Here is a 25,083-nt window from a genome sequence, read left to right as displayed (position 1 = left end):
AGCTCAACCTCAACATCTACACATACAGTCCACTAGCCCCAGCTGACACTGTGTATGTTAATCTTGTATCCGAGTGCAGTATTGTATGTGTCATCGTTGTGCCAAACAAACGTTATACAAATTGTATTGTAGGAGGGATTTCCGCAAAATATTTCGTGTTTCCTTCCTTTTGCTTACGAAAACAAACACATAATACATACAATCGCAATCTGAACCATGTTACAGCCTTAATTCAGCGTACCGCATTCATAATTGACTGTTTCGACTAGAAATAGCAGTCCGGTAAGTTTTTTGTCTAATTCGTAATTCAGTTTTTTGTTCTGTATTTGGTCTCGCAATTAAAATTCGTCGGTATTTCAGTGTGGATAGACGTTTCTGTAGTGTACAGTGCTTTAAAGCAGTGATCTTTGTGTGTAAATAATAATTTGCGACCGTAACACGTAGATAGATTTTTGTCTAAAATATCCTATACTAAAGTTTCTAACACAATGAAAACAATGTTAGGTTTAGTCATGTAGGTCACAAGAGACGTAAGATACATAGATTAGCTCATACAGGTGCTAATGCTATCATTGGCTGTATATATGTATCATGTTTTTGCTTATTAAAAGTTGTGGTTTGAATTAGGAACAAAAAATAATTTAGAATTCTGCTGAAGCATTTATTGTTTAAAAAAACTAAAATTAAACAATATTTAAATAGGTATTTTTTTTTTAATAGACCTGTTAAAAACATAAAGTTGAATTTATAAGCAGCAGACTGCATCAAAGTGGGCGGCCATCATTTTTTGTCAAACATAATAATAATATGATTCATACATTCAAACAATGGGCAGCTAGAACTGATATCTGTAAGCATTCTTAAATATAATTTAAATATTTCAATAAGGTATAATATTATATTAATAAGTAAACTGAGACTGTGACCCACTGTTGTTATAGGCATATACTGACAAAAATAAATCTATCCTATTTCTTTTTGCATTGTTTGTCTCTTTCAGACACTAATATGGTTGTTTATATGTATAGTTTTGAAGTGATTTAAACGTAGGTATTTTATATGGTTCCATTCAAGGACTTTGTTTGGTTTCATTAAAATAAATTATTGATTTAAGCTATCAGTTTTATTAAAAAAATATATTTTATGAGAATGCATGTATGTTGTAATGAAGTATTGATTTTATGCTTAATAAAATGCCACAAAACTTAAAATTCATTCATAATTCATTCAGAAATTGAGAAGATACATTAAAATCCTATTTTAAATAAAAAAAAATATAGTTACACTAACACTGGCACAAATCTTAACGCATCCGAAAACTAGGTAACATAGTTACACTTTGAGTCGTAAATTTTTACATAAATATTTTTTTGTCCAATGTCTCATCTGCCTAAAACTACTGCAGCTTCTCACAACCTGTATAGCCAAGGAAAAGTAGCTGCAAGAGAAACCTTGTCACACTCATCCATAAATGTTTTATAGGTCAATTTGATAACAATGAGCTGCTTAGCAATTAAAACACAATAGCAATTACCATTGTATTATTACTTATTACCTTCAGTGTCAAAGAAAACTGTATTCAAGTGTAGTTTACATTATCAAGGTGCTATGCCATGGGTGATATACATTTAGGTAAGTTTTGCCAGTAATACACATACGGGAGCGCAGGTTGGAACCCCGGTAGCACACTCACAAACTCATAACATAAACTCACAACTATATCTCAATAGGGTAGTTTCCAACTAGTCAAATCAGTTACATACATAAACTTACGCCCGTAATCCCTAATGGGGTGGGCAGAGCCACAAGCAATCAAAGACAACTTGCAGCCACTGTTGATACGTTGTTGTAAGCTGGATATGATGAACCTTATGGTGATAAGGGATCAGCCTATCGCCCATAACATAAGTTAATCATGTTAGAGGACACAATCCCTCTGTCGGTTTTTACGACATGTCCGGGAAGACAAGCAGCTGAATGTGTTCTATGTTTTTTATTTGCTCCCAGAACAGCATAGAAGCAAGGTCAAATCAGTTACTTTTACTAAACGTCAAAACATATATTGGCTATTATTTTGCGTTAGCTTGATATATAATTTTTGCATGCCAAATTGCGGCAAAACATGAGATTCTCCCATTTATTGTAAAACCTTTATTATACCATGTTTTATGAGCAGATAAATAATTTTTAATTTGAATTTTGAATTTGAACACGAAATTTGTATGAAAAAGCAACCTGTGACATCATAGAAAAACATGACAAATTGTTGCACTTATTATTACACTTTTCTTTATTAAAATTCATAAATAAGTTAAACAGAAAAAACAAAATGTTTTTTGTCACCTTTAGGTCTGCCTTTATTTAGTAATCAGAATCTCGTAATTTATCTTTGACCTAGGAAACTACCCAATTGCAGAACTGCCCACCTTACAACAGATAAAGAGCGAGAGTCTACATACATTTAAAAGGAGTTACACCGGCTTGCTTCTCAAATGGGGAGCGCCAGTTCGACCCCTGATACCAGACTTGCACTAATGAGTTATTAACTTATCATAAATACAGTTTTCACTAATACTCTCGGCGATACGGCTCGCCACCTATCACGGTCTAACAGAAAGCTCGGTGAGGTGCGGGTACTTAGTTCATCTTGCGATGGATGTACAATCGAAGAGCAAAAGTTCAGTCACACAGCCCAGCAAATTTTTTGTAAACAGTGGTGAAATTATGAACCGTTAGTTGACATAATTATAAAATTTATGTTTTTGTAGGTGTTTTTGGTCTATTACAGAAACATGTAACCAGGAGGTCTTAAGTGCAACCAGTTAATTCATTACTTTACAAGAAACTGATTGGACTTTTGCAGCTTATCGTACCTCTGACTACCAAATTGGGATACAGTTGTGGGATTATGTTATGGAAAGAAATGTAAATTGTTCTTTTTGTTTCCAGTGACGAAGCCAGCAATGGCGGAGACTCTAGACCCGCTGTCGCCAAGTGTGAACAGCGCTGGGGCTCCCGGCCTCATACGTAAACTGAGGTCCCGGTTCACGCGCGGGACTCCGCCCCGACCAAATGGAGAAGGTAAAATTGGAAGATCGAATTGTGATACATGTTTTCTTGCCACTGGTTGCCTGGATGAAATTGCTGCTTAGCAATAAGGCCGCCAGATTTTACTGTATCTTTCTTTCTTTCGCGTCTATTTGTATTTGAGAAGGTGGTGGGTTGGTTGGTATTAACCGCTAAAGTAAGCTGATCCGTGCTTCGGAGGACACGTTAAGCCGTTTGCACACTGCGGACATTTTACTTCATACAAAAAATCTCGTATTACACATACACTACATATTGACGTTTGTTATCGTACACGCGCATTTGTGTGTGTGTGTGACGTCCGTCGTCATACGATTGAAGATCAAAGTATGACCGAGGGGTGAGGTAAATCTAGCTCAGCTGCTGGTGGGGAGGGGAGAGTTGCCGTTCTGCACGTAGTAATACTACGTAAGGAATTATACTATAATACCTTCTTCTAAGCCGTTAGTTACGGTTATTACAGATGTAAGTACGTAGTCTTTACATGAATTATGTCAGGGGCCTTTGGCGGCCCAATAAGTTAAATAGAAAAAAAGAAAACTTTTTTGTCACCTTTAACCTCGCATGATTAATGGACGGCCCCAGTATTCGAGCCCTACATCCCAACAGGGGATAAAAGGATTAGAAGAAGAAGAACTGATTTGACTAGTTGGAAACTACCCTGTGGAAGTTATCTGTTTATCACAATTTACATAACGCAGGAGTCATTTAAGTACTTCTGTTGCGTTACTTAGTAACATATCATTCTGGTTAATGTACTGTGACGTCCATTGTTTGGTGCAAGGTCGGAGAAATACTAATAATTGGATAAAACGGGTCACTCTTATCAAGTAGTTGAATTTCAACAGTTTTTGTGGATACTTGTGTAATAATTGTAACAGTTTAAATAGTGTTTTTATGATGGAGAAGAGCAATCCAGGTAATAGGGTATTTGACTGGGTCAGAGGTAAATTATAAAATGCTGACGCGAAGACGGTGCATGTCATGGGCCCGGGAGTGTACAACAGACTGCCTGCCCATATCACACAAGCAAAGAATTGTACTATATTTAAACTTCTTAACAAATGGCTTATTGAGCAGGCATTCTATAGTTTTGACGACCTGTAATTGATAATATATTGTAATGTAATTGAATTCCGTAATAATATTTAATTTAATTTTGTAATATCTGTGACGTGTAATTATTCATCATCATCAACCCATAAACGGCCCCACTGCTGGGGCACGGGCCTTCCCTATGGATGGATAGGGAGATCGGGCCTTAAACCATCACGCGGGCCCAGTGCGGATTGATGGTTATTAACGACTGCTAATGCAGCCGGGACCAACAGCTTAACGTGCCTTCCGAAGCACGGAGGAGCTCGAGATGAAAACTTTTTTTTGTGGTCACCCATCCTACGACCGGCCTTTGCGAAAGTTGCTTAACTTCAACAATCGCAGACCGAGCGCGTTTACCGCTGCGCCAGCGAGCTACTCAATGTAATTATTATTATCAATTAATGACTATGACTAATCTAGAAGTAGAAGCCAGTTTAAGATGATCAAAAATCAATCTCATTTTATTTTTCGAATTTCGATTTTTGTTTATGAATTAAGGTAACAATTAGTACGACGTTTGACCGCTTTTATTGATGACGTCACAGGACAATATTTCCATACACACTCCAAAGAAAACTTTCGTTTTGACGTGTCGTAAAAAGTATTTAATTTGTCAACCGAGCGTCTCCAGGTCTACTTGGGCCGCCCTTTTGCGTTTTCCACGCGCACACCATCAGGGCTAACACGCGCAACATGATAATATTATCGATCGATTTAATACATTTTGTCGAAATCGATAAGTTTGTTTTATTCCCTAACACGCGTGGGTATCACGTGATTTTGTTCGTATTTTGACAGAACGACATGACTTATTTGGGTTCACATATTAGCACCAATCGACAAAACGACATAATTATATCGGCAGAATCGATAAAATAACTGTTGGGCGTTGGGCTCACGATCCGGAGGTCCCGGGTTCGATCCCCGGTGGGGACAAATCACAAAAATTACTTAGTGGTCCCTAGTTTGGTTAGGACATTGCTGGCTGATCACCAGATAGTCCGAAAGTAAGATGATCCGTGCTTCGGAAGGCACGCTAAGCCGTTGGTCCCGGTTACTACTTACTGATGTAAGTATGTAGTCGTTACATGAGCCATTTGAGCCTTTGGCGGCTCAATGGTAACCCTGACACTGGAGTTGATGAGGTTGGTACTCCACCTCACAACCCACACGATAGAAGAAAAAGGTCAGAGCTCGTCAGGACTGGTGTTCCGTAGGTCTTCTAAGAACATGACTAACTTAACGCAATTTGTCGCCAGGTGTCTCGTGTTACTGTTAAATAAGGCATTTTCTTTTCGTATTTTCCCCAGGATATGTGGAATTCGGAGAGTTCCGCGCGGAGCGGGCTGGTGTCAAGAAAGTGGGCACTTTCGCCGGGGTATTCTGCCCGGTGGTCCTCTCCATGTTTAGCGCGCTTATTTTTATACGAATGGGTAAGTTTACCGAGGAGCTCGGTGGCGTATCGAGGAGCTCGGTGGCGCAGCGGTAAACGCGCTCGGTCTGCGATTGTTGAAGTTAAGCAACTTTCGCAAAGGCCGGTCATAGGATGGGTGACCACAAAAAAAACATCTCGAGCTCCTCCGTGCTTCGGAAGGCACGTTAAGCCTTTGGTCCCGGCTGCATTAGCAGTCGTTAATAACCATCAATCCGCACTGGGCCCGCGTGGTGGTTTAAGGCCCGATCTCCCTATCCATCCATAGGGAAGGCCCGTGCCCCAGCAGTGGGGACGTTAATGGGCTGGTGATGATGGGTAAGTTTATCATAAAAACAAATAGTTCGCGCGGCGTTTAGTTAGCCGTAAAAACACCTCCACCAACCCGCATTGGAGCAGCGTGGTGGAGTATGCTCCATACCCCCTCCGGTTGATTGAGAGGAGGCCTGTGCCCAGCAGTGGGACAAATATAGGCTGTTTATGTTATGTACGTATGTAAGTTTACAGTTTTTTTTTTAATTAGATATCCGACATTTATGTCATTTTTAACCTGACAGACTATTGGGTGTTAGGCTCTTCCCTTGTCACCATAAGGCTTCATCATATCTATAAGATTCGTGGTGAACTAAAAGATATGAATGCATGCGATTAACTGTCTGGGAACCGATATTAGGCAGCCAAATGTATAACAATATTTTTCTTGCAGCTTCTTTTCCCCGGCTATACAGGTTGTGAGAAGCTGCAGTAGTTTTAGGCGGATGAGACGTTCGTTGTGTAAAAAATGACGATTCAAAGTGTTACTATGTTACCTACTGAATAAAGATATTTTTGAATTTGAATCTATCCTAGGACTTCGCATCAACAGTGGCTGCAAATTGTCTTTGTTTGTTTGTGGATCTATCCTACCCGCCCCATAGCCACGCGAATTTATGTAACATATTTCACGACTTTATCCTATATACTATATGGGGCAGTCAGAGCTGCATCCATCGCAAGATGACTTAAGTGTCCAAAGATCGACAGCTGATAATTTTAAAATGAAAGAGTGCATAAATGCATAACTTGGGCGAATTAAATAGGCATCCCGCTGGTATGCAACCCGTTTAACGTGTGCTGTCAACTTGCATAATAATATGTCGGGTTATTAGTAACAGGGTTGTTTAAGATATCTGCATGAAATTGACGTGTGTTCCATAATTTTTATGCCTGTCGATCACCCGTCCCTTTCCTTTTCGACGGAGAAGAAAATGATAGGTATAACTTAAAATAAAATTAGATTGTGTGTACAGGAATCAGAACCACTGTTTTTGTAAAATAGACCCAATCGTAAGTCCAAGGTCAGATAAGTTTCACTATCATATTGCAAAGTATTGCCAATTCGCCAAGGTATAGTAATGCGACCTTGTAGATAGTTTTTGCTGGAGATTTGTCTTCTTCTTACAAAGGCCGGAAGAATAGACGTTAGAAAAAGTTGCTAGCTAAGTGATGAAATACGTCCCCACCGGGATTTGAACCCAGGACCTGAGGATCGTAGCCCAACGCTCAAACCACTGGACCACGTAGGCTACCGTCCCGATTACTACTTACTGATGTAAGTAAGTAGTCGTTACATGAGCCATGTCAGGGGCCTATGGCGGCTCAATAGTAACCCTGACACCAGGGTTGATGGGGTTGGTAATCCACCTCACAACCCACACGATAGAAGAAGTGATGAAATTATTAACAGCCTCTGGTCTGGTGTTGTGGAGTGGTCGGTGACTCGGGCCTGTCCCATGTAGATTGTTTTTATTTTGATATTAATCTGTTACGTAAATACTAGTTTCCGAAATAAATATTTTAAATTTGAATTTGAAGAAAGAAAGGGAAAAAAGAGAAGTAGTAGAAGAAAAGAGAGTGAGAGAGAGAGAGTAGTAGTAGTAGGGAATAGTGGTAGTAGTTAAAGAGTCTTTTGTAATTATTTATTTTTATTTTGGTGCAATAAAGTATATTCATATTTATATTTGAATAGGCATATGCTAGGTAAGCGTAATCCACCTCATCGTCACTTACAATCAAGTGAGATTGTCAAAAGAGCTTATATTATTTAAAAAAGTGATTTAGCGTCGGGGTCACCATCCGTAGGTCCCGGGTTCGAATCCCGTTGGGAACATATCACAAAAGTCACTTTTGAGATCCCTAGTTGTCCGAAAGTAAAATGATCCGTGCTTCAGGTAGGTAGGTGGTATGTGTAATAAGCCCTTATCACGGATTAGTAGAGGGCAAGCCTATTGCTAAATAAAATTTAAAAAAAAATATATTTTTTTTCATTTCAGGTTATCTAGTCGGCAATGCTGGGTTACTTGTGACTCTAGCACAGTTCGGCCTGGCTTACCTGATAGTAGTTTTTACCGTGACGTCAATCTGTGCTATCTCAACCAACGGCGCCGTTGAAGGAGGGGGTGTTTACTGTATCCTTTTTCTGAAACTATTGAGATCACCACTAATCCACACCAAACGCTTCGCTTCATCCTTCATAATGCGCACAGCCAAGGAATGGAATGGGCTGCCGGCGTCGGTGTTTCCTGACTCTTATAACCTGGGGTCCTGTAAATCACGGGTGAATAGGCATTTTCTGGGTAAGCTCCTTCCAACGTCGATCTCTTCTTCTTGTGGAAGAACGAAGTCAAGAGCAAACCCATCTTAATTAAAAAAAAAAAAAAATCACCCATCAGCACCTCGCTCCACCTTCGTCCCCCTTCTTTACCACGTGGAAGAATGGTGTAAAGAGCAAACCCATCTTAATTAAAAAAAAACCCTTCGCGCGTTGGAAGTTCAGACAGGCAGTCGCTTCTGTAAAAACCGGACCTGGTAAATCTTCAGATTAGGTAAGCGGGCCTCGTGATAACGCTAGGGAAATGACGATTGAGATAAATACATCAACATCACCAGCCCAATAACGTCCCCACTGCTGGGGCACGGGCCTTCCCTATGGATGGATAGGGAGATCGGCCTGGCTGGAGATAAATACATAAAATCAAATCAAAAATAATTTATTGCACGGACAAAACTCAATTTCAACATACAGACTTCCCATGCTTCGTGATTCGTCATGGTCCGTGTTTCGGAAGGCACGTAAACCCGTTGGTCCCGGTTACTACTTACTGATGTAAGTAAGTAGTCGTTACATGAGCCTTGTCAGGGGTCTTTGGCGTCTCAATGGCGACCCTGGTGTCAGGGTTGATGAGGTTGGTAATCCACCTCAAAACCCACACGATAGAAGAGAAGAACGTACAGACACAACACATGGATATAGTACAACTGGGCGGACTTATTGTTCTAAAGCAATTTCTTCCAGGCAACTACTGCCAGGAAATAACCGTAAATAAATAAGCATAGAGAAAATGATAAAACTATGAGTTGTCTCGTGTCAAGCCGGGATGGTAGTAACCATTACACCACCGAGTCGTCACACTGTCCATGCGGAATATTTTTGTTTTTTTTTCTCTCTTTATTAATAGATTTTACCTAAAATTATTATTTAATAAAAAATATCAATCATATAACCCCCTGAATAACCTGGTTGTTCGAAAAAGTTATTGATTTCATGCTTCGGAAGGCACGTTACTAGCCCAAATTCCTCCACCCACTCGTAGTGGAGCTGCGTGGTGGAGTATGCTCCATACCCCCTCCGGTTGAGGGGAGGTCGCCGGCGTAGATGACGCCGGCGTCAGCATTTTGTTTTCGACACAATGGTCCTTAACCAATTCTCAGTCATGATCAGCAGGACACTAGGTCCAGAGTTCGGTGGAGCAATCGGCACGTTATTTTTCTTCGCCAATGTGGTGTCCAGTGCACTCTGTATATCCGCCTGCACTGAAGCCCTGGTGGAGAACTTTGGACCTCATGGTGAGTTATAATATAAGCCTCATGATAACATAAATTCACAGCTATACTGTTAGGGTAGTCAGAAGCACATCCATCGCAAGATGAACTAAAGACCCACACGCCTTACCGAGATTTCTGTCAAACCAATGTGGCAGAAATTATAGACGGAGTTCCCTTTGGGCTAGCTTGCGTAACATAACATAAGCTGACGAGTCAGAAGCACATCCATCGCAAGATGAACTAAAGACCCACGCCTCATCGAGCTTTCTGTTAGACTAAACGTGATAGGTGGTGAGCCGTATCGCTGTCTGTAATGGTCGAGCCAACTGTGTTAGTGAAAGCTGCACTTATGATAAATTAATAACTCATTGGTGCAAGTTTGGTACCAGAGTTTGAACCGGCGTTTCCCGTTTGATATGCAACCCGGTAAACTATATGACCACAGTAACTTGTTGGTTGATTGAAAGATGAAGAATAAAGTTTCTCCTGCTACTACTACTACTGTATATTCTATGTTTTTTTTTAATATAAAGAACGTCTAGGACCCTGTGCCGATGTTTTTCTTGCAGCTTATTTTCCCCAGCTATACAGGTTATGAGAAGCTGCAGTAGTATTAGGCGGATCAGACGTTCGTTGTATAAAAAATACGTTTCAAAATGTGACTATGTTGCCTGCTGAATAAAGATATTTTTGAATGTGAATTTGTATTTCTCTTTCCAGGTTACTTAGTTCAACCAAACCCCGGAATTCCGGACAGCTGGTGGTATCGGTTCCTGTACCGAAGCATCCTGAACGCGCTGGGCGTGTGCGTGTCGCTGGCGGGTGCGGCGCTGTTCGCGCGCACCAGCCTGGCGATATGGCTCACCATGTCCGTCTGTCTCGCCAGTGCTTTCATCAGCTTCTTCTGCACGCAGCCGCTACTGGTAAGTGCACGCTGGGACCAAGCTACAATCCCCTATAGTTCTGGGAAGAGTACTCTTGGACCAATCTACAATCCCCTATAGTTTTGGTAAGTATTCGCTTGAACCAAGCTACAATCCCCCTATATTTTGGTTAAGTGTACGCTGGTACCAAGGTACAACCCCCTATAGTTCTGGGAAGTGTACTTTTGGACCAAGCTGCAATCTCCTATAGTTTTGAAATTCATATTTAGGTCATAAATTATTAACGACCTCCGTGGTCCAGTGATCAATCACTCGGGCGTTAGGCTTACGATCCGGAGGTCCCGAGTTCTAATCCCAGTGGGGACATAACAAAAATCACGTTGTGAGTCCTGGTTTGGTTAGGTTAGGTTGTCCGAAAGTAAGATGATCCTTCGAAAGTTACGCCGTTGGTGCCGGTTACTAAGTATGTACGTAATCGTCATGTCTGGAGCCTTCGGCCGCTCAATAGGAACCATGACACCAGGGTTGGCAATTCACCTGATAACCGTCACGATAGAAGAAGCTCACGTGTTCAGCGGTGAAGAAAACATCGTGACTTCGTGGGAAATCCCACATTCCCGAGAAATGCGTTTCGGAATGTGACCTAACCTGTACCGACGCCTGACCTAACTTACTTTAAATTGATTGATGTTTTTATCACCTCCCAGATCGACAAACCAGACACGAACCACCTGGTAAACGACACAGCGTTCAACTACACGGGCCTCTCCTCGGCCACTCTGATGGAGAACCTGTACCCTCAGTACGGCAAGGACTACTCCACAAGTGACGGTCAGATGGTGGACTTCGCCGCCGTGTTTGGCGTGTTGTTCACTGGAGTCACTGGGGTCATGGCCGGTGCTAATATGAGCGGTGAGGACATTATTTTCTATCTAATAGGGTATTATTAGGGTATTGGCGATTACTCCACCGACAAGAGCGCAGCTCTTAAATAGAGAGAAAGAGGGTATTATCATAGTGGCCCCAATTCCTGCACACACCTCCCAATTTTAAGTTATACATGTAATTTTCTTATCCGCCGAAAAGGAAAGGGACGGATGATTAACAACTGTTAATATTAAAATGAATGAATAACCCGGGCGAATAAAATCAGGCATCTCGCTCATATGCAACGCGTTTGACGTGTGCTGTCAACTTAATTCTGTCGGGTTATTCGCCACACCCCGTATGAGTGTGAGTGTGTGTGTGTTTCAATAAACGAACTCTAAAATTATGGACTTCCGAAAAGTTTAGGTAAATATGCTTTCGAATTTCTGCCCTAAGTTATGTGTCCTTTTCTCTCCCCAGGTGAACTTAAGACTCCGTCCCGTAGCATCCCCCTGGGCACCCTGACAGCCCTCCTGTTCACCGCCATATCGTACGTGGCGCTAAGCGTGCTCACTGCGGCCACTTGCAGTCGGGAGCTGCTGCAAAACAACTACGTGTATCTGCTGCCTATTAACATTTGGCCGCCCTTTATTGCTGTTGGTGAGTTTATAATTCGGATTCTATTTTACTTATAATAATAAATAATAAAATTTATTTCCACACAAAGGCATTTAACAACAATTTTGAAGTTACAAAATTAGTAAGGAGCAAGTTACAAAATAATCATTTCAGCTGATGCCTGAAATAGACCGAAGCCTGTGCTATAGGCATCAGCTACCATCTTAATGTTACAATCATTTATTTGATTTTGGACACAGATTCGTGAAACAAGCTTAGCCATTTTGACAACATTTCGACAGCCAAAAGAAAATTTTATTTAACTTCCCACCCAGATTCCCGAGAAATGCACTTTCGGAGGTATGTGACCGATGTATTGGGCTCGTTTTCATTTCTCGGGTCGGAAAGTCAGGCATTCGCTTCTGTAAAAAACCGGACCTGTCAAATCTTTAGGTTAGGTAAAGCGGACCCTGTGAAAAACGGGATAATGTTGATTTATTTTTACTTCGACCTTAAAAAAAGCATGCAGAGAGAATGAAGGAAAGCAGACGAAGAAGATTTATGATGCGGGAGTAAGTGGTAGAGTTGGAAGAGGAAGGCCTATGCGCAAGCGTCTCCACAGCTTGGCATAATTGACAGCACTATGTTTCTTAGCTTTGACTAAGCAGCATAATTTTACAATTTATTTTTTCTTTCCAGGCATGGTGATAGCGACGTTTTCCGCTGGACTATCCAATTTGATTGGTGCGTCGAGAGTTTTAGAAGCTCTGGCCAAGGACAACATATTCGGTAAGCATTTTTTTGTCTCTATTTCAGGGGATCCGCTTATCTAACCTGAAGGTTCGACAAGGTCGGTTTTTCACAACCAGCCCAATACAGGTTAGATCACGTATCTCCGAAATGTAGTTCTCGGCAATGTGGCTTTCTTCACGATGATGACATGAATTCGAAAATCATTGGTTAGGCCTGGGGGGGGGGTTAAAAAGGCCACATCAAAGCAATTCACCTAGAAAAGCAATATTGCTATTTGACATTTGTTTGCATTGCGCACTTACTTTTATATGCGCAAAAAAATGCAATATTGCTTTTTTAGATCAATTGCATCGATGTGGCCTTTTTAACCCCCTTGTGCTGGTTCGAAACTGCGCTTTCACGTAAGAGCACCCTCGTTTTACACAGACACTACACATTGACGTTATCGTATACGCGCATCTGTGTGTGTGACGTCTGACGCCCATGCGACTGTGGGTTAAAGTAAGACGGGGAGGGGTGGTAAACCTAGTTCAGCCGCTGGTGGGAAGCGGAAGTATTATTCCTTATTCTATGGTGAGAGTCAAGAAGGTTTTCTTCCAACTATACTACGGCCCAGTGGACCCAGTCAAATACCCTGTTATATTTATTTCGTTTATTCCAGGAATCCTTCTCCGTCCAATGGTCTCCCGTTCTGGAAACCCAGTGGTGGCGGTGATCGCGTCGTACCTGCTGGTGCAAGTGGGCATCATGGCTGGCTCGCTCAACGCTATCGCTCAGGTCAACTCCGTCCTCTTCATGACTAGCTACTTCGCTGTCAACTTGGCTTGTCTCGGCCTTGAGCTCGCGTCTGCGCCTAACTTCAGGTTAGTGTCGTTGTAAATAATGCAGCTAACTTCATGTTTGTATTGTGTAAGGTAGCATCAGACTAGTCTGATGCATCCAATGTAGGGTGTTTGATGTAATTTGGCTTGTATCGGCCTGGAAGTCGTATCTGCGCCTAACTTCAGATTAATGACATTATAACACATCCAACTTCATGTTTGTTTATATTGTGTAAGAGAGCATCAGACTAGTCTGATGCGCCAATGTGGAATGTTTGATGTAACTCGGCTTGTCTCGGCCTAGAACTCACTTCTGCGTCTAACTTCAGGTTAGTGTCGTTATAAATAGCGCAGCTAACTTCATGTTTGTATTGTGTAAGGCAGCTTCAGACAAATTTGATGCATGCAATGTGTCTCCTTGGTCTAGTGGAAAGCTCGGTGAGGTACGGGTACTTTGTACATCTTGCTATGAATGTACCTCTGACTGCCCCAATTAGGATATAGTCGTGATCTTATGTTGTGTTATTTGTGAACTAAAAGAATGATTCCTTGTTTGTTTCCGTTCATCATTTTTCCATTCCAGGCCGTCGTTCAAGCACTTCTCGTGGCTGACCTCTCTGCTCGGCCTGGGCGGGTGTGCGTCCGTGATGTTCGCGTTGCGGCCGGCGCATGCGTGCGGCGCGGCCCTGGCCTGCACCCTACTGGTGTTGGCGCTCCATGTGCTGTCTCCAGCCGCTGCTGAGCCCAAGTGGGGCAGTCTAAGCCAGGCTCTTATATTCCATCAGGTGGGATTTTATACTTGTCACACCCCGGACATATAGAAAGAAAGAAAGAAGAAAGAAAGTGTTTATTATCATACAGAACACCTCGTTTTACACAGACACGTTACCGTACATGCGTATCTCTGTGTCTGACGTCTGACGCCCATACGATTGAAGACTAGAGTAAGACTGAGAGGGGGTGAGGTAAACCTAGCTCGGCCGCTGGTGGGGAGCGGGGAGCTGCCGTTCTATATGTAGCATCGTATATCTCGGGTGCGTTGTGAGACCAATGACCGACCTCACCAACCCTTGTGTCAAATACTCAGGATACTATTGAGCCGCCAACGGCTCCTGACATGGCTCATGTAACGACTACACCTTACTTAAGCAAATAGTAGCCGGGACCGCTTGCTTGACGAACAACGTGGTGGAAGTGATAAGATGAGATATGTATTTTGTATTGTAATTTGTTTGCCTTCAGGTCCGCAAGTACCTGCTGCTGCTGGACCCGCGGCGCGAGCACGTTAAGTTCTGGCGCCCGCAGATGCTACTGCTCATATCCTCGCCGCGGCAAGCCGCGCCGCTCATCGACTTCGTTAACGACCAGAAGAAGGTAACAGCGATATTTTGTCTCTAGATCAGAACATGTCTGTCTTCAGGTCTCCAGATAGTTTCTAGCTCCCTGATACCGGACTATTTAAGTCCCCAGACGTACTAGGTCAAGAAGATAACAGCGATATGTTGTCTGTAGATCAGAACATGTCTGTCTCTAGATCCCCAAATAGCTTCTAGCTCCCAGATAGACTAGGTCCCGGACTACTTAGGTCTCCAGACACACTTGGTTAAGAAGCTAACTGCGATTTGTTAAGTGTAGATCAGAAAATATCCGTCTCCAGGTCCCAGATAGTTTCTAGCTCCCAGATGCTCTAGGTCCCGGACTACTTAGGTCCCCAGACACACTAGATCAAGAAGGTACCAGCGATTAGTTGTATAGATCAGAAAATATGTCTCTAGGTCCCCAGATAGTTTCTAGCTCCCAGATCCTCTAGGTCCCGGACTATTTAGGTCTCCAGAAACATTCTTTGTCCCAGACTACTTAGGTCCCTGGACACACTAGGTCAAGAAGGTAACAGCGATATGTTGTCTCTAGATCAGAAAATATCTGTCTCCAGGTCCCCAGATAGTTTAGGTCCCGGATTACTTAGGTCCCCAGACAAGTTCCAGGTCTCCAGTCCCCGCACCCCAGGATCCATAAGCTCGCTGCATGTGCGTTTAGATCACACACGAGGGCTACTCGTGGCGTGTAACGCTGGCGGACACAAACTTAACCTGATTTAAGTTTGAGAGGCCTTAAAACTATTGCCGTCCTTTACTAACAATAAGTGTCCGAAAGAGATAGATCTAGCTTTGGTCCTGTGAACTTTTCAGTTTCTCCATGTATTTGTATATTTATTTACAGAGTATATTTGGATATTTATTTTATTCTTTTTTCTTAAGTTATTTTTTTAGATTTAGATTTTTATTAAGTTTTTAGTTTTTTTTTACTAATCTTGTTATTAAGTTTTACACGTGTGGTACACACACTAAATAATATTTAGATAGATATTGGCCCCGATTCCTGCAGACACCGCCTAATTTTATTTTAAGTTATATCCGTCATTTTCATCTCCGTCGAAAAGGAAAGGGACGGATGATTCACAGCTCGTAATTTTAGGAAGAATGAGTAAATGAATGAATAACCCGGGCGAACCAAAAGGTACGTCCCTGGTATGCAATCCGTTTGACGTGCTGTCTACTTAACTGTGTCGGGTTATTGACTGATGTAAAATTTTTAGACGGTTGGTTTAGATTTGTGCTTAAAATTGACGTGTGTTCCATAAATTTTATGCTTGTCGATTACCCGTCCCTTTCCTTTTCGGCGGATAAGAAAATGACAGATATAACTTAAAATAAAATTAGATGGTATTTACAGGAATTAGCACCATTATAATATTATTACAATAAGGCACCTAGTGTCGCCTCTTTTATATTGCTGTGCCCTTGCAGGGCGTCACATGTACCATTTTAATATTCAATATTCTTTATTTTTCAATACTCAATAGTTCCATCTTAATTTATGTTTGTGACATCAATAAATGAATATGAAAATTTGTTTACAGGGTGGTCTGTTCGTAGTGGGTCATGTAAGAGTGGGACAGTTAGATGGCACTGGAGATCCGTTGGCCGCCGAACACAAGTACTGGCTCAAACTCATTGACCATTTAAGAGTGAGTGTGCAAAACAGTTTTATAGAACATTTTTCCAATCCGCCCGCGGAGGGAAAACCAGCCCAATACAGGTTAGGTCACATATACGCAAACGCATTTCTCGGGATTGTGGGTTTCCTCACTATGTTGTCCGCTGAGCACGTGATAATCATTTATGATCAAAATATGAATTCGAAAATGATTAGTTTAGACTAATCATTTTATTTAGTTGAAGTAAACCTAGCTCAGCTGCTGGTGGTGTGCGGGGAGTTGCCGTTCTATACGTAGTAAGAAAGAAAAAATATTTATTCGGCATACTTAACACTAATTAACAAAAAAATAATAATTATACATAATGCCGAAACGGCTTCAGCTCAGCAAATGTCACGGCCTAGCTGTAGCTAGACTGTGACGCTGATTTTCTGCTGCAGCCAGTTGGGGAATCAAAAAACAATTAAACAAAAATAACTGGGCTCTAAAGTCTAAGCAAATAATTACGTACCTAAACCGTAATTATAAAGTATTTGAGGAAAAAGAAAATAATAAGAAAAATAAATAAATTAATAATTCTGTATATTATGTATTATACTGTATGTGTGTGTATATACTATTATGTATGTGAGTTATATATGGCTTACCTGAAGCATGAATATTTTTAATAGGTTGTATCACCGCCTAATTGACAATGTAGGAAGTGTTCTTTTACCTTTGACCGGAAAGTATTAACAGAAGTATTAGTATTATTCCTTATTCTATGGCACAGGTGAAAGCATTCGTGGAGCTATGTCTGGCGGAGTCAGTGAGGGGCGGAGCGGCCCACCTGACGAGGTTAGCGGGCCTGGGGGCCATGAAACCTGACACCGTGCTGCTGGGGTTCAGGGATACTGCTACTCCGAAGGACTTCTTTAGAGAGTGAGTATATTACATACATACACACATTAACGGCTTCCGTGGTCCCGTTGAGCGATGGGCTCACACTCTCTCAGGCCCCGGGTTCAAATCCCGGTGGGGTCATATCGCAAAATCATTCTGATTACTGGATTATCCGAAAGTAAGATGATCCGTGCTTCGAAAGCCACGTTAAGCCGTCGGTCCCGGTTACTAACTATTGCAAGTACGTAGTCGTTACATAGGTCATGTCAGAGGCCTTTGGTGGCTCAATAATAACCCTGACACCAGGGGCCTGTTTCATAAAACTTACAATTGTAAATTACAACGACAATTTGGTGTTCATTACGTAGCTAATATGAAACTGGAAAATATTTGTGATCACTAACTCCGCAATGTACATTAAATTGTCATTGTAATTTACAATTGTAAGTTTTATTAAACAGGCCCCTGGGTCGATAAACACTCTAAATTTTGTAGATCTTTATTTTAACAACTTATTCAAAAGATCATAAGCTGACGCCTATATTTCAATTGGGGCAGACAGAAGTACATCCATCGCAAGATAAATAATAAACATTTCCTTTGTTTTGCCTTTTTTTATCTCCAGCCCAACGTCTCCCTACAAGACAGACGCGTTCGACCTGGAGAATGGTGACGTAGTGTTCCCGGTGAGACGGGCGGGCGAGCCGCGCGTCTCAGCGGCAGAATACACGCGCATCGTATCCGACGTGTTGTGCGTCAACAAGAACGTCTGCCTGTGCCGGAACTTCCACAAACTTGACATGGCTGCCGTCGAGAGGTGAGTGTTACATCATCATCATCATGATCAGCCCATTAACGTCCCCACTGCAGGGGCACGGGCCTTCCCTATGGATGGATAGGGAGATCGGGCCTTAAACCATCACGCGGGCCCAGTGCGGATTGATGGTTATTAACGACTGCTAATGCAGCCGGGACCAACGGCTTAACGTGCCTTCCGAAGCACGGAGGAGCTCGAGATGAAAACTTTTCTTTTTTGTGGTCACCCATCCTATGACCGGCCTTTGCGAATGTTGCTTTACTTCAACAATCGCAGACCGAGCGCGTTTACCGCTGCGCCACCGAGCTCCTCAAAGTGTTACATCATTTGGCTTTTAATCTAAAAAAAAACTACAGAAAAATGTTTTTTCAGAGGAATTTCAGTGCCCTGTTACATGCATCAATCTTTCAATCAATCAATTAATAATACTTTATTGCACAACGACATATACAAAGGACATAAACATACGAATAAAAATAAGCACAATAGGCGGCCTTATTGCTGAACAGAAATTTCTGCCAGGCAACATCAATCAATCAATCGTCAATCATGTTATGCTAGACTCATGTTTCAGAAGAGCCTTATTATCTCTGCACAGTGTTTAGCTTTCAAGTCCCACAGGCTATCACGGATTCAATATTTTTTTTTATTCCATAATCTAGTCTTATGAATTTTGTATTGTGCAATTGGCTAATTGACAGTTGAAACAATAAAATATGAGATATGTCGGATATGGTAGTTTATCATTTAACGATAACTATCCAATGGTTTTTTGTTAAGATATATTTTTTTAATCTTTTATTTTTACAAAATAAGAATGCTATTTTTATCCGAGACCAGATTGCAAGACCCGAAACTTCGTGTGACGTCACATTTCACAAAATAAACGAGGGTTTTAAATCACTTGAAGTGACGCGTAGTTTGACAGTTTCTTTGTTTATTGAAATGTGACGTCGCTGGACAAAATGTCACGTGATCAACCGTTTTTGCGTGAAATTTGAAATTAATAAAGAAAAATATGATTTTTCTATTATGTGAATCGTTTTTAAGAAAATGAAATATTTTAAAAGGTATATATTTTTAAAGGTAAGGTGTTGCCAAATGTTTTATAAGCCAAATAAAGTTAAAACAAATCTCCCTCTTAATCATCCCCAATTTCTTCCCCCAGACGGTCACCAACCCTGAAATACATAGATGTGTGGCTCGTGGAGCTGCTGTCCCCATCCTGCGAGGAGCCCTTCACAGTGCGAGGGTTGTTCGCGCTGCAGCTGGCGGCGGTGGTGCGTTCCTCGCGCGGCTGGCAGCACCTGCGGCTGCGGGTGCATGCCACCACCATCGCTGGACCCGCCACCGCCATACAAGGTGAGTTAGGCGGTAGGTCTTCTAACAGTGGTTCAGGTGAACACTCTTGAAGACAGATACGCTCTAGTGGTCTAGTGGTTAGAGAGTTAGTCTCACGATCTGGAGGTCCGGGTTCGATTCCCGATGGGGACATTGTTAGACACTTTGTGAGACTGTCCTTTGTTTGGTAAGGACTTTTCAGGCTTGAATCACCTGGTTGTCCGAAAAAGTTAAGATGATTCCCGGCTTCGGAGGGCACGTTAAGCCGTTGGTCCCGGCTATTAGACGTAAAAATACCTCCACCGACCCGCATTGGAGCGGCGTGGTGGAGTATGCTCCATACCCCCTCCTTTGATTGAGGGGAGGCCTGTGTCCAGCAGTGGAACGTATATAGGCTGTTTATGTTATGATATGCCCCTGATGCCGGGCAGCAGCGGTATCAGTATTGGTTGGAGGCCGAGGAAATGGATTCTGGTTGGGCTCTAGCTAGAACATCACCGATTGGGAAATTGGTCGGTGTACTGCGGAACGGAAGGCGATTGGGGCAACCACCGTTCTATACGCCCTATCTATGGAGTAATGAAGGCGATTACGCCACCGACAAGAGCGCAGCTCTTAAATAAAGAGAGAGATGTTATGTTATGTTTTGTCCAACGCGTCATCCGCCTGAAACTGTGTGTTTGAAGTGAAGCTATTGGTTCCAGAAGCCGGCGTCACAGTGACGGTGCCCGCGGAGAGCGTGGAGCCGGCGCTGGCGAGCCTGTCGGGCCGGCCGGCGCCCGCGCGCCTGCAGCAGCTGCTGCGCCTGCTGCGGATAGACGCGCGGACGCACGCGGTGAGAACGCCACACACGTCAGCAGGGCTAACATGCGCAACGGGACAACATTTTGTTTTTTTTTTCTTTTTTCCTGTTTGTGCAATAAAGTATTTGTTATGTTATGTTAAGAAAGAAAGGAAGAAAGAAACGTTTATTATAAAGGGACACCACAGTAACAAATATAAAACAAATAACAAATATATAATATAAAACACGGCGGAGTAACACAAAACTTCCAATCAAAACACATAATAAAAACAACTTACACGAGAAATACAAATAATTGAGTGATTGTGATTGGTTGTATTTATCGATTCCGACGATATAATTATGTCGTTTCGTCGATTGGTGCTAATATGTGAACCCAAATAAGTCTTGTCGTTCTGTCAAAATACTAATAAAATCGCGGCGCGCATGTTAGGGAAAAAACAAACTTATCGATTTCGACAAAATTTGTTGAATCGACCGACAATTTTATCACGTTGCGCGTGTTAGCCCTCTTTATGAGTCGTTAGTTCGACGTGTGTTCCATACATTTTATGCTTGTCGATTACCCGTCCCTTTCCTTTTCGGCGGATAAGAAAATGACAGATATAACTTAAACTTAGATGGTATGCACTGGAATTAGCACCTGGATTTTATAGAAAAAAGCACAACAAACGGTCTTGTTGCTCAGGCAGCAATTTCTTCCAGGCAACAAGTTTCTTATTTATGTCTTAAAAAGTTCCTTATTTATGTATCCAGGTAACTGAATGGCCAGCGTTTGAAGAGACGAGGTGGTCGAGCGACCATGATGGAAACAGTATATACCAACGAGTGCCACTTAGCTACCTGCAGACGTGAGTATATTGCACGGTCACGAACATTAATACCACACAAACACACACACGCACACCCTTTCTATCTCTCTCTCTCTCTCTCTCTCTCTCTCTCTCACACACACACGCACGCGCACACGCACGCACACACGCACGCACACACACGCACACACACGCGCACACACACACACACACACACACACACACACACACACAGACACGCGAGCACACGCGCACACGAGCACACGCGCACATGCACACACACAGACACACACACACACACACACACACACAGACACACACACACACACACACGAGCACACGCGCACACGAGCACACGCGCACACGCACACACACAGACACACACACACACACAGACACACACACACACACACACACAGACACACACACACACACACACACACACACACACACAGACACACACACACACACACACACACACACCCAGACACACACACAAACACACACACACACACATACACACACACACACAGACAGACACACACACACACACACACACACACACACACACAGACACACACACACACACACACACACACACGCACACACACACGCGCACACACACACACGCGCACACACACACACGCGCACACACACACACGAGCACACGCGCGCACACACACACACATCAAGTGGAATTTTCCGTCGCAAAATTCATGATTTTGTGTTTTTTTATTCCACAATTTTAACTGAAACATCTTCATCATTAAATCCTTACGCGCCCCCTAGTAAGAGTAAGGAGGGTAGTCCTAAGGAAGTCCTTAGGACCACCCCACTCAGCTCACTTGATCTTATGTTGTATTTTATTTCTCCCCGGGCAGGGTGAACAACATAATAAAGGGCCGCAGCGCGGACGGCACGGCGGTGACGTTCGTGCAGCTGCCGCCGCCGCCTGCGCTGCCGCCGCAGCCCACGCCGGCCGACGAGGCGCTCTGCGAACACTATCTCAGGGTAAGTGGTCTTCCATCGTGTGGGTTGTGAGCTGAATTACCAACCTCATCAACCCTGGTGTAGGGTAAGTGGTGACAGGTGACAATGACCACAAAAAAAAAGTTTTCATCTCGAGCTCCTCCGTGCTTCGGAAGGCACGTTAAGCCGTTGGTCCCGGCTGCATTAGCAGGCGTTAATAACCATCAATCCACACTGGGCCCGCGTGATGGTTTAAGGCCCGATCTCCCTATCCATCCATAGGGAAGGCCCGTGCCCCAGCAGTGAGGACGTTAATGGGCTGGTGATGATGATGATGGTGATATTTTTATGAAAAGAAGAAAAAAAGTCTAAAAGCTTATATGTTCTGGTTCCAGGTACTAGATGAATTCACGAAGGATCTCCCACCCACCATACTAGTTCGAGGCCTTAAGTCCGTCACATCTACGACATTATAGTGCAAAGTGTAAATAATACTATATTGGTGCTGATACACACCATCGAATTTTATTTTAAGTTACACCTGTCCTTTTCTTATCCGCCGAAAAGGAAAGAGACAGATTATCGACAGGCATAAAATGTATTAAACGTTCAGCTGCTTGTCTTCCCGAGGGATTGTGTCCTCTAACATGATGGACTAATGTTATGGGCGATAGGCTGATCCCTTATCACCATAAGGTTCATCATATCCAGCTTACGACATCGTATCAACAGTGGCTGCAAGTTGTCTTTGATGACTTGTGGCTCTGCCCACCCCATTAGGGACTACGGGCGTGAGTTTGTGTATGTATGTATAAAATTTATGAAAATTTATATGACCCTCTCAATATTTTACACTATACTAAGTGGCCACTAAGTGACACTATACTAGGTGGTAATAATCCGACAGAATTAAGTTGACAGCATATGCCAAATGGCTTGTATATCACCGCGATGCCTATTTGATTCGATCGGGTTATTCATTGATTTTAAAATTGACAGCTGTCAATTATCCGTCTCTTGCCTTTTTGGTGGATAAGAAAATGACAGGTATAACTTGAAATTAGGAGGTGTCTGCAGGAATGCGAAAGTGCCTGCGTTATCGTATCACTGTTACTCAAAGTTCAATATTATTGCTTAATGCCTACTCTGTAAAATGTAACACAATTAAAATGACATATCATTCATCTCTTTCGTAGAAATATAGGGTGTTAGTGACACTGTAACGAATATTGAAGGGGATGATCAAGTGGAACTTTCCGTCGCAAATATCATGATATTTTTTAAGTTTTTTTAAAGTACCTACTTATATTCAATTCTAAACTTTTGCGTTGGAAAATTCCACTTGATATTAGTACCGTAACGAATATTGAATGGGACGTTTCAGACAATGATTCTGAGTTGATATCAAGTGGAATTTTCCGTCGAAATAATTGAAGAAACACTAAAATTTTCAGTAATTTACTGACTAGAAATTTGAAAGAAAGAAAGAAACGTTTATTATAAAGGGACACCACAGTAACAAATACAAACCAAATATATAATTTAAAACACGGAGTAACACACAACTTACAATCAAACAAAACACATAATAAAAACAACATACACGAGAAATACAAATACAAATTGAGTGTATGGACTGGTCAACGATGGTGGTGGTGTCCTTTATAAAAGGGCCTCACTCAGCATAAGCCGCGGCGCAATTTCACTTGATATCAACTCAGAATCATGGTCTGAATCATCCGTCAAAGTTTTCGTTCCAATATCACTAATACCCTGTATATCTCATCTCTTTCGCACTTGAAGATGTACTATATATTTTACGTTTTCGCGGGTTTATTTATAATTAGCGAATTGTAAGCCGTGGTATCCCAGTTGGTAGAACGCTTGCCTCTCACTTTGAGGTCGCAGCTTCGAATCCAGCACAGACCTAAACTAATGATTGTCGAATTTGTTTTCGAATTCATGTTTGGATCATAAATGATTATCACGTGCTCAGCGGTGAAGGAAAACATCGTGAGGAAACCCACATTCCCGAGGAATGCATTCTCGGAGGTATGTGACCTAACCTGTATTGGGCTGGTTTTCCCTTCGCGGGTTGAAAGGACAGACGGACCTGTCAAATCTTCATGTTAGGTAAGTGGACCCTGTGAGAAATGGGATGATGCTAGAGAGATGATGATGTTAATTATGAATTGTTTCACGAAATATTCTTTGATAAATAATTTTATATTTTTGACATACTTTATTATGATAATACTTATGACATGAATAACTAATTATTAGGAATAAGTTTTATGATTTGTATATTATCTAATTACTAGTTTATTGTGTATTTTTTTGTAGAATAATTTAGTCTTAGGCTCACTTTGAATACTTTTTTAATAATTTTGTAATGATGTCTGCGTATGTGTAAAACTTGTCAATTATCATATTTTTATTTGTTACCGTTTCATTATAATAGATTTGGCGGTAACAAATTTAACATATAAACTGCCTGTGTACGTCCCACTGCTGGGCACAGGCCTCCCCTCAATCAACCGGAAGGTATGGAGCATACTCCACCACACTGCTCCACTGCGGGTTCATCATCGGGGTAATCATCGTGAGGAAACCCGCATTCCTGAGAAATGCATTTTCGGAGGTATGTGACCTAACCTGTATTGGGCTGGTTTTCCCGCGGGTTGGAAGGTCAGACAGGCAGTCGCTTCTGTAACAAACCGGAACTGTCAAATCTTCAGGTTAGGTAAGCGGACCTTGTGAAAAACGGGATAATGCTAGACAGATGATGACGAGGAGTGGGTGTAGATACTATACTCGTCTGCCTACCCTTCAGAGATACAGGCGTGATGCTTTGTTATGTTGTTAATTTCTAAGTACTGTGAAAGGGACATGTCGCGACGAAGCCCTTTGTTAAGTCTTAGTTTTACACGAAAAACACAAAAGTATTGCACTAAAGTATATTATACGAGGCACTCCAAGCTACATTTACTAAAACCAAGATAGATGGCGTTGTACATCTTCAACGTGATAATTAC

The 25,083-nt window shown here is 42.1% G+C and overlaps 1 protein-coding gene across 2 annotated transcripts; it reads left to right on the top strand.

Annotated features, from left to right (window-relative positions):
* The first annotated feature begins 94 nt into the window (after positions 1-94).
* On the top strand, positions 95-22,916 carry LOC126377723 (solute carrier family 12 member 9). 2 transcript variants are annotated; one of them, XM_050025514.1, is made up of 20 exons: positions 95-282; positions 2,950-3,081; positions 5,496-5,618; positions 7,930-8,064; positions 9,368-9,502; positions 10,202-10,404; positions 11,073-11,277; positions 11,713-11,892; positions 12,550-12,639; positions 13,265-13,466; positions 14,008-14,209; positions 14,667-14,798; positions 16,345-16,452; positions 17,195-17,343; positions 17,930-18,121; positions 19,290-19,483; positions 20,170-20,297; positions 21,024-21,118; positions 21,961-22,090; positions 22,444-22,916. In XM_050025514.1, exons 2-20 carry the CDS (start codon positions 2,964-2,966, stop codon positions 22,522-22,524), a joined length of 2,802 nt encoding a protein of 933 aa, XP_049881471.1. In that variant the 5' UTR covers positions 95-282; positions 2,950-2,963; the 3' UTR covers positions 22,525-22,916. The 2 variants fall into 2 exon arrangements, with proteins under 2 accessions (XP_049881471.1, XP_049881470.1); XM_050025513.1 differs by having other exon boundaries at positions 20,167-20,297.
* Positions 22,917-25,083: the final 2,167 nt, after the last annotated feature.

The sequence above is a fragment of the Pectinophora gossypiella genome, chromosome 24 (assembly GCF_024362695.1).
Source record: "Pectinophora gossypiella chromosome 24, ilPecGoss1.1, whole genome shotgun sequence".
Taxonomy (NCBI): Eukaryota; Metazoa; Arthropoda; class Insecta; order Lepidoptera; family Gelechiidae; genus Pectinophora; species Pectinophora gossypiella.
Note: the sequence above shows the minus strand (reverse complement) of the source record. Positions and strands in the feature narration are given on the sequence as shown.

Bases quoted from the DNA above. Each gene is read 5' to 3' on its own strand.
- LOC126377723 (XM_050025513.1), top strand. From the start codon at position 2,964: ATGGCGGAGACTCTAGACCCGCTGTCGCCAAGTGTGAACAGCGCTGGG. The intron at 11,278-11,712 runs GTGAGGACATTA...TTCTCTCCCCAG, and splicing joins GGCCGGTGCTAATATGAGCG to GTGAACTTAAGACTCCGTCC. The intron at 22,091-22,443 runs GTAAGTGGTCTT...TTCTGGTTCCAG, and splicing joins TCTGCGAACACTATCTCAGG to GTACTAGATGAATTCACGAA.